This window comes from Rattus norvegicus, chromosome 19, assembly GCF_021556685.1.
Source record: "Rattus norvegicus strain SHRSP/BbbUtx chromosome 19, alternate assembly SHRSP_T2T, whole genome shotgun sequence".
In the NCBI taxonomy this organism is placed as follows: Eukaryota; Metazoa; Chordata; class Mammalia; order Rodentia; family Muridae; genus Rattus; species Rattus norvegicus.
Window position 1 is genome coordinate 61,681,877 of NC_141552.1, and position 23,330 is coordinate 61,705,206.

Consider the following 23,330-nt stretch of genomic DNA (forward strand, 5'->3'; position numbering starts at 1 on the left):
GGTTGCTGTTTTCCAAATATGAATCAAGAAAATGTTGCAGACACCTAATTAATTAATAAATGTATGTATGCTGTGGGATTAGCGCTTGAACCTAGGGCTTCCCACATGCGAAGCAGTTACTCTATCACTGAGCTATATATATCCCAAGCCCCCCCCTCTCCCTCTCCATCCCTCCCTCCCTCCCTCCCTCCCTCCCTCCCTTCTATCCATTCACTCTTTTTCTTTTCTTTTTTTTTTTATTAGAGACAGAATTTCTGGCAGAATTCTCAAGCCGTTCTTGAACCTGCAATCTTAATGGCTCAGCCTTCTGCATAGCTGGAATAACAGGCTAGCACACGCCTTTAATCCCAGCACTTGGGAGGCAGAGGCAGACAAATCTCTATGAGGTAGAGGCCAGTCTGATCTACAGAGCAAGTCCCAGGAAGTGTATAGCCTCTTATCTTTGCAAATGGGATAACATTAGACAAGATGTCAGATCTGTCAGGGCAGGTGGTTACTAATCTTCTTTCAGAGGCAAAGTCCTTTGGAGTTGGAAATGTATTACTTCTTATCTTTGCAAAACTTTTCACTTTAAACTAAGTTTATCAAGAACCTCAGGAATTGTTTGGCAATGGCTCAGTTTTGAGATATCTGAGTCCTTCTAGTTGGTACCCATTCATTTCTCTGGGTCTGTGCCTGGTCTTTTCTAGTAGGTATCTTTTTTAAAGAACAGAAGGGTCCATGAGCAAAGTAAGCTACATCGGTGTGGTCTAAGACAGGGCTTCCATAGCCACCACCTTCTCCCCATTTTACTTAAATATTTACATATTATTTAATATTTACTTTAATTTACTTCATATTTTCTTTAATATTTATTTACTATCAAATGTAAGTATTTAAATGCTTTTAAATATTTAAATTAATTTAGTTTTATTTTTAGTTTAAATTAATATAAATTTAAATTAAGTTCAATATTTAAATTAATAAATTAAATTAAAACAATTCCTCATACCCGCTTCCACACCCCAGCACCTCCCCCACGGTACTAAAAGTAATTACGTACGCACCAGCCATTCCTATTGTCACTTGTGTTCCTCAGAGTTGTGGACTGTGCCTTACTGACTTGTACTTAGCACCCATATGAAGCAGGGACGCGATGAATGTTATATCGATGAATGAGCCCTTCAGAATTGGAGTAATCGGCAGGAAACAGGCTCCAGTCAGACCTAAAGAGAGAAATGCAGATTCTTCCTCCACCCTGAAGGGAAGAGTTGTGACTTTGCTGGAACGAAATAGATCTCTTTGCCTTCGGTGTCATTCTTGGCCTGGTCTCTTTCTTTCTTTTCTGAAACTTCCTTGAGTGAGAACTTTTCTGCAAGGGAAATAAAACAGCGATTTAACAAGATAGACATTTAGTTCAATAGGAGAATTTTCCTCGTATGAAGAAAAAAAAATAAATCACCAAAAGGACTTTGCCTCTGAAAGATAATTAATAAAAACCTGCCCGCGTGTTGACAGATCTGACATCTTATCTAATGTCTGGCAGAGAGGAAAGTGCGACGCACCACACAGTTAGAATAAAATGCTCCACTTCACGGCAAGGCCAAGGAGGGACGATAATTATTTTTAAGCTAGGAAAGGTCAGGGTCTAGTTGTTTAGTTGTTAAATTGACACAACACTGGGTCTGAGTTTGTGGCTTTTCTCAACTTTCAGGTCTGCTGTAGATTCCCCTGATCTCAGCAGTAAACAGCGTGGGGAGGGATGGGAAGGACGTTTTCTTAATTGTCTTATTGTTGTGATAAAATAGTTGACAAATGGACTTAAGGGAGAAAGGATGTGTTTTGCCTCGCAGGGTAAGCAGGGTACGAGTAGCAGTCCGTGGTGGAAGAGTCCTTGGTCAGATGGCACCACCCACAATCAAGGAGTAGAGAGGAGAGGGGTAGGAAAGAGATAGTGAGGGGAGAGAGGAGAGATGGGGAATGGAAAGGGGAGGGGAGGGGAGAGGGTGGGGGAAGGAGAGGGAGGAAGGCAGGGGGGAGAGAGAGAGGGAGGGAGAGAGAGAGAGAGAGAGATTGATTGATTTGTATGCTTGGCATAGGCATACCCAAAGTTCATCCCTTGGCGACTATAGACATTGCTGAGTTGCCAATGCTTGCTATCGTGGATAATTCAAACCTGTACAGACCTCTTTATCGAACTTTGCTTCCCCTCACATGAGCGCTTCATGGATCCTAGGCTAACCAACAGCCATGGCTATATATCCTCACGTCCTACTTCACGGAGTGTATGGGTACCATCTGCATGACCTGGGGAAGTAAGATTAACCGCAAGAGTCTTTATCAAGGGAGCCAGGTAACAGCGAGATGCAGAAAGCCAATGTGGTGACAGAGAGAAAGAAAGAAAACCAGAGATGATGGGGATGTTCTAATGGCTTAAAAGAAGGAAGAGGGAGGCCTCGAACCATGGACGTCAGTGGCTGAGCTAGGAAGGAGAAGGACACAGGTTGTCCCACGTTGAGGGAAGCCTGTGGACACACCGTAGACCTTGTGACTGGATGACAATGAAGTGGTTTCCAATCAGTTGAGACTGTGGTGTGTTGCCACAACATAGATATAAATATTAAGTCTGACATGGGGATTAGATATAGGGATTTCTCTGGGAGATGGTCCAGGAATCAGCGGTGAAAGAACGGGAGAGGAAGGTAGGAGAGGGGAAGAGAATCATAGTAACCTGGGTGCCTGGCAAATTCTCATCACTACTGGAGTCTGGCAGGTTTCCTTCCATGGGCACTTTGGATCTTAACCCAGAATTATCTCTCTGGACAAAGGCAAGAATCCTTTTCCACAGATGGAGGGCTATTTCTAAAGAGTGACTCTCATTATGCCCAACCTCTGCTTGCCCTTGAATTTAGCTATTACCCTGCCTTAGAGCATAATGCAGAGGGGAGAAAAATTCTGAAATGTCCTCTGAACTCATTAATTGTCAGTCAAACTTTGAGACCACCGGGGATCACCAAGACCTCACCGGGGGACTCTGGGATGCAGGTTTTATTTGACTAATGGCACTATTGATTTATCTTCCCAAATTCCAGGATAGATCCAGAAGCTGTCAAACGCTAACACCAGGCAGGCATGGTGCCTAGTTTTTCTTCAAATGCACCAAGGCAAACGGATACTTATCTCCCTGTTGGGTTTTCCTTTTGAGCTCGCTTGATTAATCCTGGAACCTTAAACAGAAAGAGTTAATTCTCTTTAGACAAAAACTGATTTGACCGAATTGCTTCTGGCTGGGTTTGAGGCAGACAAGCTTCATCAATTCAATCCCATTTGGAGACAACAAAACACCTTCAAATAATCTTGAAAACAACCGGTAGCTTGTTATTCCCGCTGGCGAGGTCCTGTCATCTCTTGAATTGGCAGCATGGTATTTACACTCACCAACCCTCTGACATGAAACATTCCTCCTCATGGTTTGCCACTTGAAAAATTTCAAGTCGGCTTTTTTTGTTTGTTTGTTTTGTTTTGGGGTTTTTTTGGTTGTTTTTGTTTTTGGTTTTAGTTTTGTTTTTGGTTTTGGTTTTTGGTTGTTTTGTTTTGTTTTGTTTTGTTTTGTTTTTTTTCCCAACGTGGCCTTATCTGTGATGTGGTCCAAGTCTCTTTCTCTCATCTAAGAAGTGTGTTATTTCTTCTCCTTTCTTTCTGTCCCCTCTTGTACGAGTTACAAGTTACGGGCACAAGTAACAGTCGTCGTCCCATGGGGCGCGATCAGGAAGCCAGTCTCTCTCCTTTTTATCAGAGGGCCTCAAGACCTAAATAGGTAGATTCATTTGTTTACTGTGCAGGTGGAGAAACTGAGGCACAGAGGAGTTGAACATACAGCAACTAAGTGGCAAGACTGGGATTAGAACCTACATTGTCTCGGCTCAAGTAGCTTTACCTTCAACTACTGGCTGATTCCCTAGGAAGTGAAACACGATTTATTACATTATATTAATTATGTGTGTCTTCCTCTCCTCCCAGACAATAAGTTTAAGGATGCTGTCTGTTGCTCAGTCTCTAATATCTGACCCAGAAAACTTGGACGTAATAAAGTTTTTAAAAAACTGACTAAGGACGAAATATAACACAGGAGTACAGAAATGACATAGCATGCAAGGGTTCTTAGCTTCAATCATGAATGAATGAGTGAATGAATGCATAAATATGAAATTCAAAGGGTCTGGAAATGTATCTTTGTGTGACCACATAGAACCGGGCATTGCAACACATATTTCAACCCCAGCCCTCAGGAGTTTGAGGCAGGGGGATCATAAGTTTAGGTCACTCTTGACTTCATAGTGAGTATTTGAGGCCAAGCTGGACTACAAGAAACCCTGTCTCAAGAGAAGAAACGAACAAACAAAAAGCCCCAGAGGTTATCAGATGAAGTAGTGAACTCACAAGGGCAGATCAGAAGGGAAGCATGGCTGCCTGTCACTGCTCAGGTGAGAGGCATTTAGACGATCACTGCTGGTGTTGGGGAGCAAACCCCCTGGAGGCTTTCTGGGAAGAATCCTCTTGTGCTACTTCATTTCCCTTCTCCTGTGCTTCCTGTCATCAAGATGGCTCCAATTCCTCTTGTACGGCCTCCCTCTGCCTTCACTTCCCGCACTCACATCTGCTGATTTAACTCTTATTTTGTCAAAGATCCTTGAGTTTGTTCTGACCCTTCCTCATCTACCGAGCGAGATAAGCGCTTTGCTTTAAAACCAACTGCTATTCAACCTGGACCCCTGCGTGTGGTGTAGCTGGACATATTCTCAGGACATAGGCACCAGGATGATGTCATTTTAGGGAAGGGGTCCCTAGTTTTTTGTATTTCCCACATATTACCTACTGGGTACCACAAGTACCATGTTCACACCTCCCAAAGACAATACAGACAGACGACCTGGTAAAGCCATTTTCTAAAAGCCACAGAAACGGCCACATGGCCAGAACGCAGACTTGTATTAGTTCAGCTTCTGGCCTCATTCTTCTCCAGACTTTTAACAGTCCACTCTTAACCCTTGAGAAAAATCTGTCCAACACATTCGATTAGAAATGAGGTCTAGGTTGTCGGCTGCCAATTGGGCATGCAAATACCCACAGAACTCACCAGAGTGTGCAAAGAAGCACACTCAGGCTCGTCTCCCCACGGGAACGCCAACATCATTTCTAAATATCTGTTGCCTTAACAGCCAGGAAGATGGCAGCTACTAGTATCGCTGCAGCTTTAAAACACCAAGAACGTTTTGGGGAAGTTAGACTCCAGCAGAGTGTCAATAATGGAAACTTAGGTGTGCGAGCATGTGTGAGTGTGCACATGAGCATCTTGGGAACGCTGTCTTCTTAGGCTGTCAGTGGATAGTGGGCTTTTTTAAACCCTTCCCAGACTCTGGGCTTTTGGTGTTTGGCAGGATAAAGACTCAATCAGAGTACAGTGCTCTGCTGGGTTTTTTTTTTTTTTTTTTGCATCCTGCGAGTCAAAGACAGAGATGGCAGGCTCTCTTCCCGACTAGGCTAAGCCGCTCTAAACTGGTTGCAGCAAAGCCAGTCTGATGAGAACAAACCAGAGGTGTTTTGTGCCAGAGAGAAAGCACCTGTCCATCCAGGCTAATAGGAAACACTGGTTAGTCACTACTAGAAAAACAGTGCTGAGAGACCCGAACAGCTTTGTCTGGAACAATAACATTGGAGAAACGGCTTAAGGGAAGATGAGATCCGAGGCTGTTCACAGTCCGTGAGATCATTATTTGTGGCTGTCAGTTCCTTTGTATTTATGCTGCTTAGGGGTGATGTGATAAGCTGACTCTTTCCGGCTTGCTATTTCCCACTGGTCTCTGGACCATGTCTGCAGAACCTGGGGCGTGAACGCTCTCGTTTGTCCAGGTTCTGTGCCTGCTCACTGCGCCACCAGCTAGGCGAGCTCTGGTTAGACACCCATGGACCTCAAAGAACTGGGTCACAGTGATATGGCTGCTCCTTCTAGCCACCTCCCCTGGATGCCTGTGTCCTGCATGTGGACTTAAGTCGGTCTTCTTTCTACTGGACCATGCTGACGTCACGGATTTCTCCTTCCTCTGTTTTTCACTGATAGATGAAGAGATCCTATGGGACACTTTAGTGATGGCAAGCCTGTGCTCATTGTGTGAGCCATTGATTTCCGGCCAGAAATCTTGCAATGTAGCCAAAAGCCCAAGGTGCGCGCACCTTTATGATGTGCGTCTAGAGACTCGCAGCATGGAGGGTTCTTGACTCAGGAGTCAGTGTCTTAAGTCTAGCGCTCAAGTGGGCATCTCAGATACTTGGACGTCCAGGGGAGAGCACCAGGGAGCCTGAGGGTGGGAGCCAGGCATAGTGATATAGTACTATAGGGACAGCCTTGAGAAGTCCTCTCTAGGCGAATGAGGACTATGCTTTATGACACACTCCATTCAGTCTTCTCTAGTCACATCCGCAGACCCTGTATGCTGCCAGGTGACAAACGCCTACGTCTCTTGTTCTGCTAGGACAGAATGTAACTTAAGGGAGACGCGTTCATTTTGGCTCATAGTTTTGAGGGTAGAGCCCATCACAGTGGGGAAGTCATGACCTCAGGAGTGTATGGCGTCTGCTCACGTTGTGTCTGTAGTCAGGGAGCCAAGAGAGATGGTGCTCAGCTTGCTTTCTCTTTCTTCCCCTCTTCGGCGGGACCCCATTCAGTGGAATAGCCCCACCAGTATTTAGGGGGGTTTCTTCCCACATCTATCTAATCTAGATTATCCCTTATAGAAGGGTCCAGATTTTTTTCCCATGGTGATTCCAAATCTCAACCAATTAACAATTAAGATGGACCATCCATCACACATACAACAAGGACAGAGGAGGGGCGGGCAAACAGACATCGACAGAGAATAAAACCCTTTCTCTGGAAGGAAGCTTCAGAATTGGCTAGGCTCTTAAAGCAGTACCTGTCAGGGTAAACATACCCACCCCTTTCTAAAGAGAGGACGTTAATGTTTGCGCCATCTGGAAAAAGGGAAGCCATGTATGAAGAGGATGAACTGATGACCTTATGACCTGATGACCTCAAAACCTGATGACCTCGTGACCTACTCTTGGTGCTGGTGGATGAGTTCAGGGCAGTGGACCTTTGAAGGGAGGACAGAGCTCTGAGCCAACACCACCTTGAAGGATACGGGGCTACAAAAGTTGCAATAAGTGGGATTTTAATGACATCTGTTCCCGACTGCCCTGGGGACAGCAGTGAATTATAAATGCATTCATTTAAATGTAATATGCAAGGATAACAATGAAGACGTGTGAGCAATTGGTGTGTCTCTGTCCTCTCTGCAAAAATCTCCTCAATCAGTCTCCAGAACAACAGCAACAGACCCTCACTCCCCACAACCCCCATTCTCCATCTGAAGAAACTGAGGCACAGGTGGCTCACTCAGTGGACTCCGGAAATAGAGTTAGGATTTGTACTGAACCGTGTAGCACAAACCCATGGTTATTGTCTTCCTAGGACATGAATCTGCTTCCAGAGCTGACTGATGGTAATTTTCAAATAATGGGTATCCTTTGGTGATTATAAAACCCGATAGTTGCCATGCTCACAGCGATGTATCCGCACCTATTGTTGATGCGCAGTGAGCACTAATGCATAAACGAGCACATGAGCCACATCAGAAGACCGTTATTGCCGTGGTCATAATGATGTACTTGGAGTGCTCGCAGGTTCTGCTTGGCAAAGCTCCGGAGGGTGTGGGGAACGGTCTGTCCAGGTGGGATCCTTCTGCCAATGACTTTGATTCATGTTGGAGAAAGGCTGAGCTGGCTCGGGAGGAAGGCCAGGTGTTAATTCTTGCAACATTAAGGGATGACGGTCCACGACCTGCCCCACACTTAATCAGACTGTGGTTGGAGGCTGGGGAGTTTATGACAAGATCGCCTGCAGATACAGGTTTGGGTTCTGAGAATTCGGGCAGTTCACTAGAACATTCTATCATCACTGGGCAGTGAGACATTCAGCTTTGGGAGGTGCCGTTAATCTGGATTCTTCTGTAAGTGCACTTTTGTGATTTTAAGGTATGTCAGAGCCCCAGTAGAGAGACAAATGATTCATTTGCAAGCAGGGTGTATTGGATTAAAGAAGTCCTGGGATGGGGAGGGGTCTCAGCAGGGGAGGCATATTCTGCTCAAGGTTGGAGACCACAGTTCAGATCCCAGGATGCACATAAAAGCCAGGTGGGTGCTGGGGCCAGCTGTAATCCCAGCACACAGAAGGCAGAGATTGGGCCACAGGAACAAGTTCACTAGTGAGACTAGTTGTCGTGAGCGCTGGATCCAAGCGAGATTCAGCCTCATCACATGCGTTAGAGAGAGACTGAGGAAGATACTCAATGTCAACCCCAGGCCCTCACAGGCACGGGCACACACGTGTCCACACACACCCAAACACGCATACATGCACACACAGACCCCACATATACAAGGTGAAGAAAAAAAGTGTTGCCTTCTTTCCATTTACCCAACATCACTTTAGGCCCAAGTTCAAGGCAGACCATTCCTTCTCAGTAGATGGATTTGCTTGAGGTCCCTAGATGAGGTTAGACCCTCCTCTGCCTGGCTTTGAAATATCCTGAAGGACATCATGCTTTCCTTTCAACTTAGATTTTCATTTTAGTTTGTCAGTTCTTTAAATGAGGACCTGCTGATGCCTTTCTCCTTTTCTGGACCATAGTACTGGGATAGTTAACATCTATCGACCATCTTGTGGTGGGGAGCGCTTACCTAATTACATTCTAGGAATCATCCTGTTAGATCCACACACATCTCACTTCTCCTGTTTCCTAGATGAGAAAACAGAGATGTGGAGCATCTCCAAAGCATGCCAAATCCACCAGCAAAAGGCCACCCAGATTTGAACAGGGAAAATGGCCCCTGTGACCACACTCTGAAATGCTAGACTGTCTGAAATGCTACAAGTCCCTGGCTGGGCTGGTTAGTGTTTGTCCATTTGGTACCAACTAGAGTTACCTGGGAGAAGGGACCCTCGGCTGGGGAATTGTCTTCATTAGATGGTCCTGTGGGCTTGTCTGTGAGACATGTTCTTGATTAATAATTGATGTGAGAGGGTCCAGCCCATTGCAGACAGTGATACCCCTGGGCAGATGGTCCTGAGCTGTTTGAGAAAGCTGCCTTCCTTCCTGGTCTCTGCTTCAGTTCCTGCTTTCAGTTCCTGTGTTGACTCCCCTAAATAAGGGACTGCGACCTATAAGTCAAAGAAACCATATCTTCACTCAAGCTTCTTTTGACTAGTCAGTGTCTTATCATAGCAATAGAAACAACAACAGCAACAACATCAACAACAAAATTAATACACTCAGCCATGTGCACACAACAGACTTTAATGAATCCAGGGCATCAATAAATAGGAATACCTGATGTGGCACTTTGACCTTGATAAGCCACCCCCTTTGCATAGCAGGTCCCACTTATTTTATTTTACAAGCTCTGCTGACTAGTTTTATGTCCACTTGACACAAGCTAGAGTCACTGGAATGGCGGGAGCCTCAGTTGAGACAATACCTCCATAAGGTTGGGCTGTAGACAAGCTTGGAGGGCATTTTCTTAGTGATTGATGGGGGATGGCCCAGTCCATCATGAGTGTGGCCATCTCTGGGCAAGTAGACCTGGGTTCTATACAAAAGCAGGCTGAGCAAGCCATGAGAAGCAAGCCAGTAAGCAGCACTCCTTCATGGCCTCTGCATCAGCTCCTGCCTCCTGCTTGAGTTCTAGTCCTGACTTCTTTTGATAAGGAACAGTGATGTGGAAGTGTAAGCTGAATAAACCCTTTCCTCCCCAAGTTGTTTTTGGGTCATGGTATCTCATGGCAGCAATAGAAACCCTGAGTAGGACACAAGCTATTTAATTTTCAACTGGTGGATAAACTGACCCCCAAATCCACAGAGACTAAACAGATGTCTCCCACTGCTCCAATTCTTCCTGGGGAGTTAGCAGCTGGAAACAGTTGATTTTTCTTTTAGAATTCTAGAAGTATATTGAACAGACACTGTCGAGGAACCAGGGAAGGGACTGAGCATAGAAAACTCAGAGACTCAGGCAGAAATTACTGTTCCTTGACCTAACCAGAATCTCTCCCTCCTGGATGATTAGCTTAGTGTCCCCAGGGAAATTGTGCCTTCCTCAATATGTCTGGGGTGACTGGTTGACTGGTCTGGGATTTGAGGGCAGAATTAGCCAATTAGAAGGTTAACGTATAATCGCTGGCAGAAGGTGCGACCTTTGCCCATTTCTGTTTAACTGAATTAGCATTAGCCGGTTATAGATTTTCTGCTCGCAACAATGCCGGCAAATTATTCTGAGCTCCGAGTCTGCATTCTGCAGATGTACCACTTAGGATGTCAGCTCTATGATGGCTTCAGAAGGCATCAAACAAAAGCCCAGCCTCTGGATACAGGGACACTTACAGGCAGACCTGTATGCACACTGAACTCTGGTGTCCTTCTGCCTACTGTGAGAAAGATGACAGCAGGCAAGGTGGTGACTTCTCCACCCTAGCTCCTCTGAAGTGGCTCAGCCTGACCATACCACCAACCCCCTGAGATTGATTCGTGCTCCTATTCCTTGGGGTTCAGTGCTTTTCAGAGGGCTGGCATTCAAAGGACCCTCCCCCACTTCCTCAGCAGCCAACCTTTTGTATATTGTTTGGTGTTAGCTGGTAGGGAAGAAAATTCCTTTGCTTCGATGCTGATGTGCTCTGGTTAAGAATTCAAGGTCTGGTTTCAGAGTTCAGTTTCTTTAAGAGCAATTGCTGAGTCGAAGTTGCTGAGTGCAAATCTTTGGGGGTCTCAGGTAAAGAAAGATGGGGGTGGGGAAGTCAGCCAAAGAGAGGAGGTGGTTAGCGGAAACTGAATTATGAAGCAGACACCCTCCGGTGGCACACAACTAGAGTGATTTCCAGGTGGGAGGCGGATCACACACTTTGCAGCTATCTTGAAGGACAGAGGGCTGGGTTGTGTGAACTAATTTCCCTCCTCTACCATCATGGACTGGCTGTCCCTGAGGAGATTATGTTCCGAGGACTCAGTGCTGGTAATTTCAGCTCAGATCAGAGAAGCCTTTTATGCTTTCTGGAAAGCTAAGCTTAGGACACTGAAACGAAACAAAATCTCTATGGCAGTGGTTCTCAACCTTCCTAGTGTGTGACCTTTTAAAGCGGTTCTACCTGTTGTGGTGACTCCCTCTGACCCCTCCAACCATAAAATCATCTTGTTGCTACTTCATAACTGTAATTCTGCTACTGTTGTAAATTGTATTGTAAATGGCTAATATATAGGATACCTAATATACCCGACTCCTACCCCCAAGAGGTGTGACCTATAGATTGAGAACTGCTGCTCTATAGCCTAGCAGGAAGGTCTAAGGGTCAAGAATGAGTAAGGAGCTTTCCAGATCAGAGGACAATAACATTCATGTTCAGATCCCGACTCCACCCATCCCTGTGTAGAGCTCAGGCACAGCTCCTTACTTCCTACAGGTTTAGCTGACTGTACAACATGAGGCTGCCAGAGAGACTAACCCAGATTATGTTCACAGTGAGCTTAACACTGTACTCGCCACGTGGGAAGGGCTCAAACATGGCAGCTTTGCTTTTGAAGCTAAGATGCAGGCCAATGAGTGAGGTAGACACTTGGTGTGAACAGATGGGCACCCCGTCAAGCCTCTCTTCCTGAAGATGATAGCCTCTGCTTATAGATATTAAGTCTGGTTTTGTATGTTAAAGTCCAGTTTTATCTAAGTTAGACTTGCTTCAGAGGGCATCGTGCATTTTCATATCCCAGAGCATGTAAGTGATTTCTGGGGAGTTATGAACAAATGCCTATTAATCCCACATGGGTCACTCACAGATCCCACTCAAGGGTGACTTGGTGAGCCGGTGAGAATGATTGGGATGACTTACAGGAGCACGTGACACACAAGAAGAGCCTCTCCCTTCTTAACGATGGTAGTCATTTACTTATCCTCCCAGATGAGAGACCTCAAGTCCCCTGTGAGGCTCCTAGTATGTCATTTTATGAGCCATGTAACTCCTCCCCCTCCATCCTCTTTCCCCTGTATACACACATTCAAGTTGGTGGATCCAGTCTGATAAGTGTCTCTTGGGTAGGGAAATCATTTAAGCTTTCTATTTCCAAACCTGCAATTGCACGCCATGTCTGGGAAGAAGTGCTTTACATCCGTATACCCCAGGCTTCGTTTTTGTTTGTTCTGAATGATGGAAAGCAAGAAATCCCAAGAACAAAAGCAAAGCCTTGGAAAGAATTGTACATTTTATATTTTTGGGGGGGTAGCCAAAGTTTCAAAAGTGAAAAGAAACTGGTGAAATTAATTATAAACAGCACCACTTGTATTTAGCAACCATATAGAAAAACAAAAAAAAGTCAGTTCAATGCATATTTGATATAAAATTATTATCATAGTTTACGTTCTGTGTGTGGCTTGTTAAACACTATGACCAAAAGTAACTTGGGGAGGAAAACATATGTTTGTCTTACAAATCCAGATCACAGCACATCATCGAGAGATGCCAAGGAAAGGAACTCCAGCAGGAGCAGGGAAGAAGCCATGGAGGAACGTTGCTGACCCGCTTGCTCCTCATAGCTTGCTAAGCTAGGATCGCCTGCCCAATGGTGGCACAAACCACGGTGGGCGGGACCCTCCCACTCACACATCCATTATCAATCAAGACAGTACGTCACAGACTTGTCCGCAGGCTGTCCTGATGGAGGCCGTTCCTTAGCTGAGGTTCCTTCTAGCTGGGTGACCCTGTTTTGTGTCAAGTTGATGATAACATACCCAACAGTGTCTCAGTTTTGGGTCAGCTACATTGTGGGTGTCTAGTGGCTACCCTATGGTTCATGACCACCATGATAGAGCAGGGTCAAGATCCAATAGGTCTTGAAATACTTCTAGAAGTTACTCCAGTGGGAAAGGTCTGTCCCCCCCCCCCCCTTTGGAGATGACATTGTTCCTCTGCATGTATGAACATGAAGCCCGTTCTCACTCAGGCAGCTCTGGAAATAGACAGTTTCTGTAATGAAATTTCACACATGGCGACCGTAGTGAGATTCTTAGCAGGTGTAAAACTTTTACAACAGTATTTCTTTCACTTAGATTTAATGGAAGTCGCAGCAGCTGTTTCTGGTTTTGCATCTTCCAAAAAAAAAAAAAAAAAAAAAAAAAAAACAAACCTCATTGCCAAAAATGAGCGGTTGGCAGGCGTGAGAGGTGCAGCGACTTGCTTCTTCCTTTGGGGAAATGAAGTTAAAAACCTCAGCTCATTTCTAAAGGTTGTAGGTTTCGTTAAAAGGGAGGAAGACGTCAGCGGGGCAAACATGATAGCTGCGGTTAAAATATTGATCACTTCCTTTCCTCAGGTGCTCCTGGTAACATCTGCAGGTGATTTGGACTGCACCCCCGGATTCCAGCAGAAAGTGCTACACATCCACCAGCCTGCCGAATTCATCGAGGACCAGCCGGTCCTAAACTGTAAGCTATCCCAGAAATACCTTGGGCCCACTCATGTGGACCCTCTCTGCTGCGTGTAACGCATCTCAGGGCGTTGGACCTCCTCGTGCTTTCTGTTCACATTCCTTATGTCACTGCGTGGCCGCTGGGTGGATGCTTTCAAATGACAGACTTGCTAGCTTGAGGATTAATACACGACATGTGTCTCTTCTCAGTATTTTATCTCCAATGAGCCTTTCCGCCTCACATCTAGAAAAGGGGAACCACAACCTCCAGGGTGATTCTGCACTATGTGGAGGGAATGAAATCCAGCGTCACAGGGCAGATCCCAGAGTAAAACCATGGCCTTCTTACAGATGGCTGCTCTGCCCATTCTTTCTCATGTATAACATTGTATCAAAGTCGCGGTGAGGGCCGGGTACTGGCGGCTGGGAATTTGTAGATATAGGAATCAAAAACTCTTGTTCTTAAAGCTGATAAGATGGTTTTTTTGAAAAAGATTCAAATCTTTTCTGCCGCTTCTGTGGATTAAACTCAAATCTCCCCCCCCCCCGGAAATTCCAATTGATTTCCGGAAAAGGTGCATCGCTCAGATCTGGTTATGATCTTCCACTGTACTTAACACCAATATTGTATTATCTTACCTCTAAGAGATCAAAATCATGGAGGTAAATGGAGAGCAGGTGCAGGTTTTACATGATAGAGTCTGAAATCGGTGGTGGACCTGACCAATCATCATAGACTTTTGAGCACCATTTATTTATTTATTTATTTACTTACTTATTTCCATTTTGGATATTTATTTTTAATCCCATGGCTACACTGGTGTGTGCGCGACTGTATGCACATGAGCTCAGATGCCCGAAAAGACCCAGAGAACACATTTGATCCGGAATAGAGCTGAATATGGTTGTGATTTGCCATGTGTGAATGCTGGACAATGAACTCTGACCCTCTGCGAGGACAGTAGGTGCTATCTGTATCGCTGAGCTGTATAGATATGGGGGTCTCTCCAACACCAATGAGATCATCTCAGCAATTAGGGTCTAATGACAAGGTACAAAGGATGTGGATCCCAACGTACAATTTCCTAGTAACCTGTATCTCAGAGGGTGACTCTGGGTCAGGCCACCAGAAACACTCATTTGCTCTTTGATTTCTGTGCTGATGAGAGTCAATATATTTCAAGTAGACCTCGATGGATGATGAACATCCTGGCTCCCCTCTTCCCTCACCTCCGTGTCTGTCTCTGTGTCTGTTTGTCCATCTCTGCCCCTTGCGTTCTTTCTTGTTTGTACCAAGTGATTATGCCAAATGGCCCCAAGGCTCATATGTTGGGAAATGCAAAGCTACCTTCAATATGGAAATCAATATGGAAATTAATAGAGCTGCTATGCAAAGCAGGCCCATAAATGTGATTGCTTCCGTAATCCTCATGACACCAAACAGCTTTCAATTCGCCACCAAGAAGCTGGGAACAATCCTAGTTTAGGGGGTCTTTTTAATTCAAACTGCAGCATGCCGTACATTCCGATATCCGAGGGGCGTCTGTGTGTGTGCATCGTCCTAATCCTCTCAGTCATTAACTTGGTTATGGCCCTTGTGCCTGCGGAAGCTGCTAAATGCTAGATGAGCCTAGGCTCGCCATCTAGGACAACACATTCGGGGAAATTCGGTGATGCAGGAATTGGCCATGTTTGTGCATGAGATGTTGGGTCAGCAGAATGTGATTAGCCCTTTCAGTGAAACCATTTGTCCACATTTGTTACTAAGACACAATGAGAAGCACTGTTTGGTTAAAGCAAACTCACCTCAAGGTGGCAGTGAATAGAGTTTCTTCCGAGCGCAGTCTGTGGCTGAGGTTAACTGTGTCTAGGCAGGGAAGGTCTGTGGAGACTGGAGAATGCCCGTTAGAAACTGCTTGGACAAACTTGAGTCTCCAAGAGGAGCGATGGCTGGTCTATTCCACCCAAAAAGGAAGTCAAAGCTTGAAATATTAAATGGAAATGCCCCTTTAATATTTTACCAGTATTTTTCCAGCTACTTCCAGTCTCTCTTCTTACTCTTTATCAGTTTTTTCTTTACAATTTAAAAGATTTATTTTTAATTAATTGTTCATGTTTGTCCTCTCAGGCCAGAAAAGGGTATCAGATCCACTGGAGCAGTGGTTCTCAATGCTGCAACCCTTTCATACAGTTCCTCATGGGTGGTGACCCACACCATAAAGTTATCTTTGTTACTCCTTCATAACTTTAATTTTGCTACTGTTATGAACCATAATGTCAATATATGTGCTTTTTTTTTGAGGTTCCTAGGCAATTTCTGTGAAAGGGTCATTTGGCCCCCGAAGGGGTGGTGACCCACAGGTTGAGAACCACCACAGAGGGAAGCTATTCATGAGCCACCTGGCCTGGGTGCTTGGAGACAAACTCAGGTCCTAGTGGGGGTGGGGGAGCAGAATGTGCTCTTAACTCCCAAAACCATCTCTTTGTCCCTTGCATGCATCTCAGAAGATTAAACACAAACCCCTTGTCTCTGAAGAAGTGTGAAGGGCCAACCTGAGAGGTGCATTCACTAGCAAGAACTAACACCTGGATGATGAATGAAAAATGAAAGTTGAACGGAGCCAGAAAGTTAGGGGGGAAAGCTTGGGTACAGGAATTTACATTTTTAAAGGTAAATGAAGTGGTTTGCGATGTAGAAATAGAAGCTGACGTTGTCTGGGCGCCAGAGGTTATGAAAAGGTAGGTGAGCGATAGCCTGGGCCTGTTCATGACATCTGTGGTTTGTATGTTTGCTGTGTTTGTAATAGTTGGGAAATCTGGTTAGAGGCCAGCATGGTTACTCAGTAGGTAAAGCATCCTCTGCCAAGCCTGAGGACCTGGGATCGGTCCTCAAGGTCCATGTAGGGGAAGCAGAGAGCTGCCTCCTATACATTGTCCTCCAGCTTTCACACATGTGCCATAACACACACACACACACACACAGACACACACACACACAGACACACACACACACACAAACACAAACACACAGGCACAGACACACACAGACACAGATACATACACAGATACACACACACACACAGACACACACAGACACACACACATTCACACAAACACAGAGAGCTCTAGAGAGAGGGGGGCAGGGGAGAGGGGAAGAGAGAGGGGGGAGAGGGAGAGAGGGGGAAGAGAAGGAGAGAGAGAAAGGAAGAAAGGAAGGAAGGAAGGAAGAAAGAAAGAAAAGGAAAGGAAAGGAAAGAAAGAAAGAAAGAAAGAAAGAAAGAAAGAAAGTTTGGTTATAAGTCCTTGTGAATTTTTACATTCCAAAGGCAGAGTACAGCACAATCCACTCACTAATCGACCCCATGCCATAGGACTGGACGAAGTTGTCTGGAAGTGTTGGCCCTTTACCTCATGGTGAAACTCATCTGCTCATCTCCCGGGCTTGCATTCACAGCTGTTGCTTGGCTGTCCAGGGTTCTGGGAGTGTTTATTCTGGGCCAGGATTCCTGCTTTCTTTGTTCTGACAGCGCCATTTCCTTTTATCCTTTTTCATCTTCCTCCTCGCTTCCTGGTGAGTTGCCTTTTCCTGCTTTAACTGTTCCTAATGGGTCACCCCACTCCTTTCATTTCCTTAATATTTTATTCACTGCTACTGTAATACAACGCTCCCTTCAGTTGTTCCAAAGCCTTTTATTTCCCTCACATCCAAATAACTCTTTATTCTGCTCCCCTTACTGCTAACTAGACCTGCTTTCTTCTTTAAAGGGCCATTTTCCAACAAGCTGCTGGGATCAAAACACGGCATCCACTCTCTCTTGTCATGTACCCAGCAGTACTCCTCCTCTGAGTCTCTGAGTGGGATGCAAATCCCCTGACTCACCAGGGCTCGGACAAAACTTTCTTGGTTTCATCTCAGTCTTGAAAGAGGGGTTATTCTCAGTGTCCGATGAGAAGTACAAGGAAAAGGGAAATGCAGTTAGAAGGGGGCTCAGTGGGGTAGCTGTCCAGGTGTCTAACCAGGATGGAAACACCAAATTACCGAGTGCAATATCCTGCCTTGTTCACAGTCAGCTCAGACAGAGCTGACTTCCGCACACCACAGAGATCTCCACAGAACTCATTGAGTTCTGAAGGAGAAATCATATTTGTGATTGCCCCAGCCTCTGCTAATAGGTATGTCCAGTGTCCAGCATCCAGAATGGACATGCTATTTGGTCACCCAACCAGTACAAGGACCGTATTCTTCATATTTCTATCCTTTATTGTTTATGTCTCCTAATGCATACACACACAAACCAAACACAAAGATACACAGAGAATGATTCCCGCACTGAAGTGTACCTACAATACAATGTGTAATCACACTGCTAATCAAGACCCTGCATCCCTAGCGGAAAAGGCTGTGGTAAGGCTGAGGCATTGAGCAACCCAGTGACCTCACATAGTGAGGTCACATAGATACAGGTCAGGGTGCTTATTTAGGTGACTTTCCTTCCAGCTGTATAGCCAGAATGGAGGTCAAGAAAGAGGGTTTGAAAGTATGTTACCCAAGATTTTTAACTATCTTAGATTGAAAGAAATGTGTGCCATTTCTACTCTGATAGATCAGCAGACTTGGGCATGGTAGTCAACTTAGCTGCAAGAGAGGCTGGGAGCCATCACTATGCAGATGCTGCAAGGGAGGCTGGGAGCCATCACTATGCAGATGCTGACAAGATCATATTATTCCATTTAAAACAAATAATAAAAAGCAAATGAAAGAACTCCAGCAACTTTCTCAGGAGGAAACTAGAGTCCCTGGAGAAGATTTGGTCCATTTAAGAAGGAAAGTCAAGACACGCACCTTTAGTTTTAGCAGAAAGCACTTTCCACTTAGCAATCTGTCTTCCGTACCCCTTCTTGGAAATATCCAAGGCAAAGCCCACCCTTCTTGAGGGTCAAAACAGAGATGGACTCCAGGGATATGTTCGTTAAGATGACATAGATTTAAGCATCCACTGACTATGCATTAATGCTCCATGCAGTTGTACACCAGTTGTCTCAGAGTGAGTGAGCTCTTTGAGTGCTCCGAGTGTGAACGGGCTCATTTCTGTAGAAAACACAAGCATAGCCACAGCCAGAACTGGCTCAGCAATGGTGGGGGAGTTAACATAGAGCATAGCTGTGCATAGACAGGAGCTGCTGTCAACACCACTGTTACTATTACTGTTGTCACTCACAGGCTTCAGATAGTTTAAAGGACCCTCTAAACTGGGAATCTATGACCAGACACAGAGCACAGACACCCTGGAAATCAGAAGGGCTGAAGGACCATGTGTGGCAGCAGTCCCGGGGCACTGAATCTTCATGATGGAGTCAAATTCTTTCTTCTTAATCTTACATGGATAGCGCCATATTTAACTTTTTGTCAATTTGTGGTCAAATATTATCGAAGAAGAGGTAGAAAAGACCTTACTATCATTTGCTCCTATGCAGAATTGTCTCTTAAAAGGTCAGTTTGTCATCAATAGAGAGAAGAGAGAGTAAGGGAAAGGAAAAGGAAAAGACATCCAATCTTTGAATAAATTATCCTTTGATATGCTTAGATCCCTTTTTTGCCCTTAGCTTTCCTGCTGTTGTTCTGGAGTTCAATGTATTAATTTTTCTTGGGAGGCAAGGATAACCCTTAGAGATTTCTTCACAGAGAGTCACATACCGGTGTGAAGATGTGGGGAGCAGAGCAAGTCCTGGGTGACTGTGTGGCTATTGACATGAGCATGTCCATGTCAAGAACCCTAGTACCTCAGCCCAATGGGAATAGAAAAGCCTTCCCCAGGTGAGGCTCAGAGCAATGGCAAAGCCTTCCTCCGGTCCAAGTGTGAATATTGGCAGGGATGACTACAGTCTGAGAGAATGCCTACTGAGATTAGCTAACTTACCTCCTCCAGTTAATACAATGAACCTGCCTCCTCACTTGCTTCATATATATATATATATATATATATATATATATATACATATATATATAATGTATGTATGTATGTGTGTGTGTATGAAGCCTCATATATATATTGCTTTGATAAAATATAATGCTTTGATAAATATATTGAACACCTTCAGGAACTATGTATGTTTTAAGAGAAACTTGTGTTCTTCAATGTTGGAAGTAGATCCCTTTTTGTTCTTAACTTTTTATATATAATCATATAAATATATATTAAAATTTTTGTATATACTATATTAAGCATTTTAGTATATAATATATTAAAACATATAATAATTATATATATTAAACAAACTAACTTTCTGGGTACCAAGTTGGTACATTCATCCGAGCGAGCACAGAATCGCAGCTTTCTATGCATGGAAGTGTCCATCTGTTTCTCATCCCCGTATTACCCCTGTTAGGTTAAACCCCTGAAGCCACACAGAAAGTGACACTGAGGGAAGATCAGCCACTTCTGACAATGTGACAGGTTGTGTACTTTAGAGATGGCTGTGGAGACACAGGGTATTGGCCATGCTGACCAGGACACTCATTCTAGTCCTGAGAGCTCACTTTCTGTTTGGTCTCAAGCTATCAAGAATCCCTAGGAATCTGGCAACAGCCCTTTGAGGAGTGTAATTCTTGTGTGGCCATTTTCTAGATGAGAGCACCTGAGGCGGAACTAGGTGAAGCAGTTGACTCAAGCTGCTATCTCTTACCTCTGCTAGACTCAAGATCTGACTTTAAAACTCTGAGGCACTGGCCTTCCTCAGCCTCCTATGTAGTGACTCATTGTTGAATGTTGATGGTGAAGCTTAAGGAATTTTGCCATTTAATTTCTCCATTGTTTTATCATCCTTGGAGGAAGAAAGAGCTTCTGCAGCAGTTTTTTTTAAAACACCCACAGCTAAATTCAATCTTCGTTTATGATATAGAAAAAGCGACTCTCTTTCATGACTTTGGATTGATGCCAGGACATGTTTCCTGTGTCCCCCTCCGCTCCTGGCTTCCCACCATCCCCATAGGTACCCTTCACCCAGATGCTCCCCGGTCATGCCACCATAGCACTGGCCTTGGTCAGCTGCCAGGTCATCCAGGGAGTCAGTGGTGTGACATTAATCACATTTGCACTTAACTCACATGAGCCGTGGCTTTTCAGCATGTTTTTAATTGACTATAAATCAAATAAGGAGCTTGAAAAATGAAGGCAATTAATGAAAAAGTGAAGGGAGAGGTGCTTTGTGTCCTAACTTGGGGAGCACACAGTCGGTGAATGAAATGTCCAGGCAAAGGCCCCCTTGATCCTGCTGTAAAACTTTCTGTGGTGCTGTGACAAATAGAAGAGCCTTCTAACCTGGCTGGCGGAAGGTGCCTCCCTGCTGAGACTTCCCTGGCCTAGGCTTTTATCTGTCCATATCCTCTCATTCTGGATGGTGAAGACCTCTAGGGAATTTCTGAGATCTCTATCTCATGGCCATCCTCCATATTCCTAAGTTAGACTTAAGTGCTGAGAGAATGGATGACCAGTGGGATGACTTAAGGCCATCGGGTCTGCAGCACTAGGAGAGCTGAGAAAGGTCGAAGGTTCGAGTGTTGTCTTTGTTTTAAGCAGTCATAATACGCCAAGGGAAGTTTCTCTGGTGGTACTCACATCTTCTCACTATCCTACCATTGAGTGTATTTTGGGGAGTGACAAGGATCTCCCCATGTGAATAGTGTTTCTGTAAGAATGGCATCAACTGTCTTCATTCCCTCCCATCCATGTATTTATAGAGATCTTGTAATCAGCCAATTAATGTTTATCAAGATGCTCACAATGCTAACTACATCATAACTAGGAGATCATAATTAAATGACTGTTGATGAAGGAAGGAACTCTCAGTCACACACAAGGAAGAGCTACAGAGAAAGGCTTCTAGAACCTTCTAGTGGACACGGTTCCTCAGCTTTACTATGAAGAACAGGAAATACAGGAACAGAAGAAGAGGCCATGTCCTGTGAGGGACATTGAAGTGGGTAGAGCTCTCCCAGCCTAACTTTTTTAAGCAGCAGAAAGACTAAAATACATCACGGCCAAAGGTATCTCACTGCTAGGCCTTCAACTAACTGCCCCTCAGGTGTGCCCTGATTGGCCCCTCACTGTGATTGCATTAAAGAATTTGTCATCCCATTGGGAATTTTAATTTTTAAATCTCTAATCTCTAAGTTTCTAAGCATAGATTTTCTCCACCAACTGCCTCCCCCTCCCCCTCCCAGGATCAGCAGGGTGGCTCAGCGAGTACCTGCAGACTTGAATTTGATCCCCTGAACCCACAAGGTGGTAGGAGAGAACCACCCCCCATTGCTGTGCTAAGACCTCATTCACCAAGGGCCTCCACTCCAATCCGGAGAGCAGTGGGAGGAGGGAGGGGGGTGGAGGAAGAGGGAGGGGGAGGGAGAGATAATAGAGAGATAATATAAAAGTCTTAAAAGTAATCTAAGGTCATCCCACTATTTGACATTGGAAAATAGAAAACTGGAAAAAGGAAAAAGAAACAAAACAAAAGCAAACCTCCCCAGGCTTCCCTTCCCCTTTGAGGAAAGAGCATAGTAATGGAAGGCACCACAACAGGTCGCTCAGAAGATTAACTGTTAATCTGTGTGAAGGACTTTGAATAGCAGCTGGTCTACAGTAAGCCCTGAAATATTGGCTTCCAGAAACAATGCTGGAACAATGGTAGCCGGGGCTTCCCTGCCGCCCTGCCATCCCTTTGGGCTTCCTCATTTGTACTGCTTGCTCCTTACAGGCCTCTCAGTTCACCTGTGTGAAGTCACCACGGCTCTCCAAGCTCACCTGGGAACCAAGCAGGGCGCCCCAGAGAAAGCCCTTGGCATTGCTATGATGGACAGCGGCCATTGTTCCTGGTCAAAAACCCTGGGCAGTGTTAGATGAAAGGATTCTGTTAGTAATGCTCAGTTTCCAGTTATCAAGGATGTACACATCAAAACTAAAAGGGACCTCCTTGTATCCTGGAGAAAATAGGGGGATGGTGAATGCTGATGTGAATATAGGGGTGTCAGAACCCTTAGGCTGTTGATGGGAAAGAAAATTGCAGCCACTTTGGTAAACAGGCTGGGCAGTTATTAGGCAAGCAAACAGCTAGCATAGAACTCAGCATTTGCACTCCTGTGGATATACTCGGTAATTGGCCAAAGACTTCATAATCTATTGCTAAGACTTTTGAATTGTCAGTACAGGTGGTGTTCCAGCGGGGGCCGTGTGTGAGAGCTGAGCGAGAGGTGGGAGTTCTGGGGGTTCAGAACAGGAGGCAGATGGGAAGGAAGAGGGGTGGGGCTCAGACTGGCCTCCAGCCATTTCAGAAGCTGAAAGATGGGACGGTTAAGACAAGGCATATCAGAACAGGATTCGATGGGGGTGGGGGGGCGCTGGCAGTGGGATTGGGAAACAGAAGGGCAGGAGCAGAGCCAGAGGGGGATGGGGGCAGAGAGGGGGAAGGAGAGGGGGAGGGGGAGGGAGAGGGAGAGAAAGGACAGTGGGAATCTGCAGCCAACTTCCTGGTTGAAACACTGACTTCCTGACTCTTTGGCCCTCTGGCTGCCATTCATGCACCAAGGCGTGTTAATGAGGGCTATTTGGTTGCAATCAGTAGTACCTCACCTCCATGCAGGTCCATCAAAACCATGTAAAGTTCCTGATTTCATTTCAGTTGCCACGACAATCACCCTGAGAAAAAGCAGCTTAGGACAAGAAAGGATTTGTTTGACTTAAAATCCCAAGACCATGTTTTTGGAGGAGGGACACACAAGGGCCTCAAGAGGCAAGT

The 23,330-nt window shown here is 45.1% G+C and overlaps 1 protein-coding gene across 2 annotated transcripts in view; it reads left to right on the plus strand.

The window, feature by feature from the left end:
• Positions 1 to 23,330, plus strand: part of Cdh13 (cadherin 13) — a 1,039,744-nt gene that overhangs the window by 210,092 nt on the left and 806,322 nt on the right. For both annotated transcript variants that reach the window (XR_015643278.1, NM_138889.2), the window contains 1 exon segment: positions 13,446 to 13,557. Coding sequence is in view for 1 of the 2 variants with exons in the window: in NM_138889.2 (NP_620244.1) it covers positions 13,446 to 13,557 (112 nt within the window). In the remaining variant the exon portion in view is untranslated.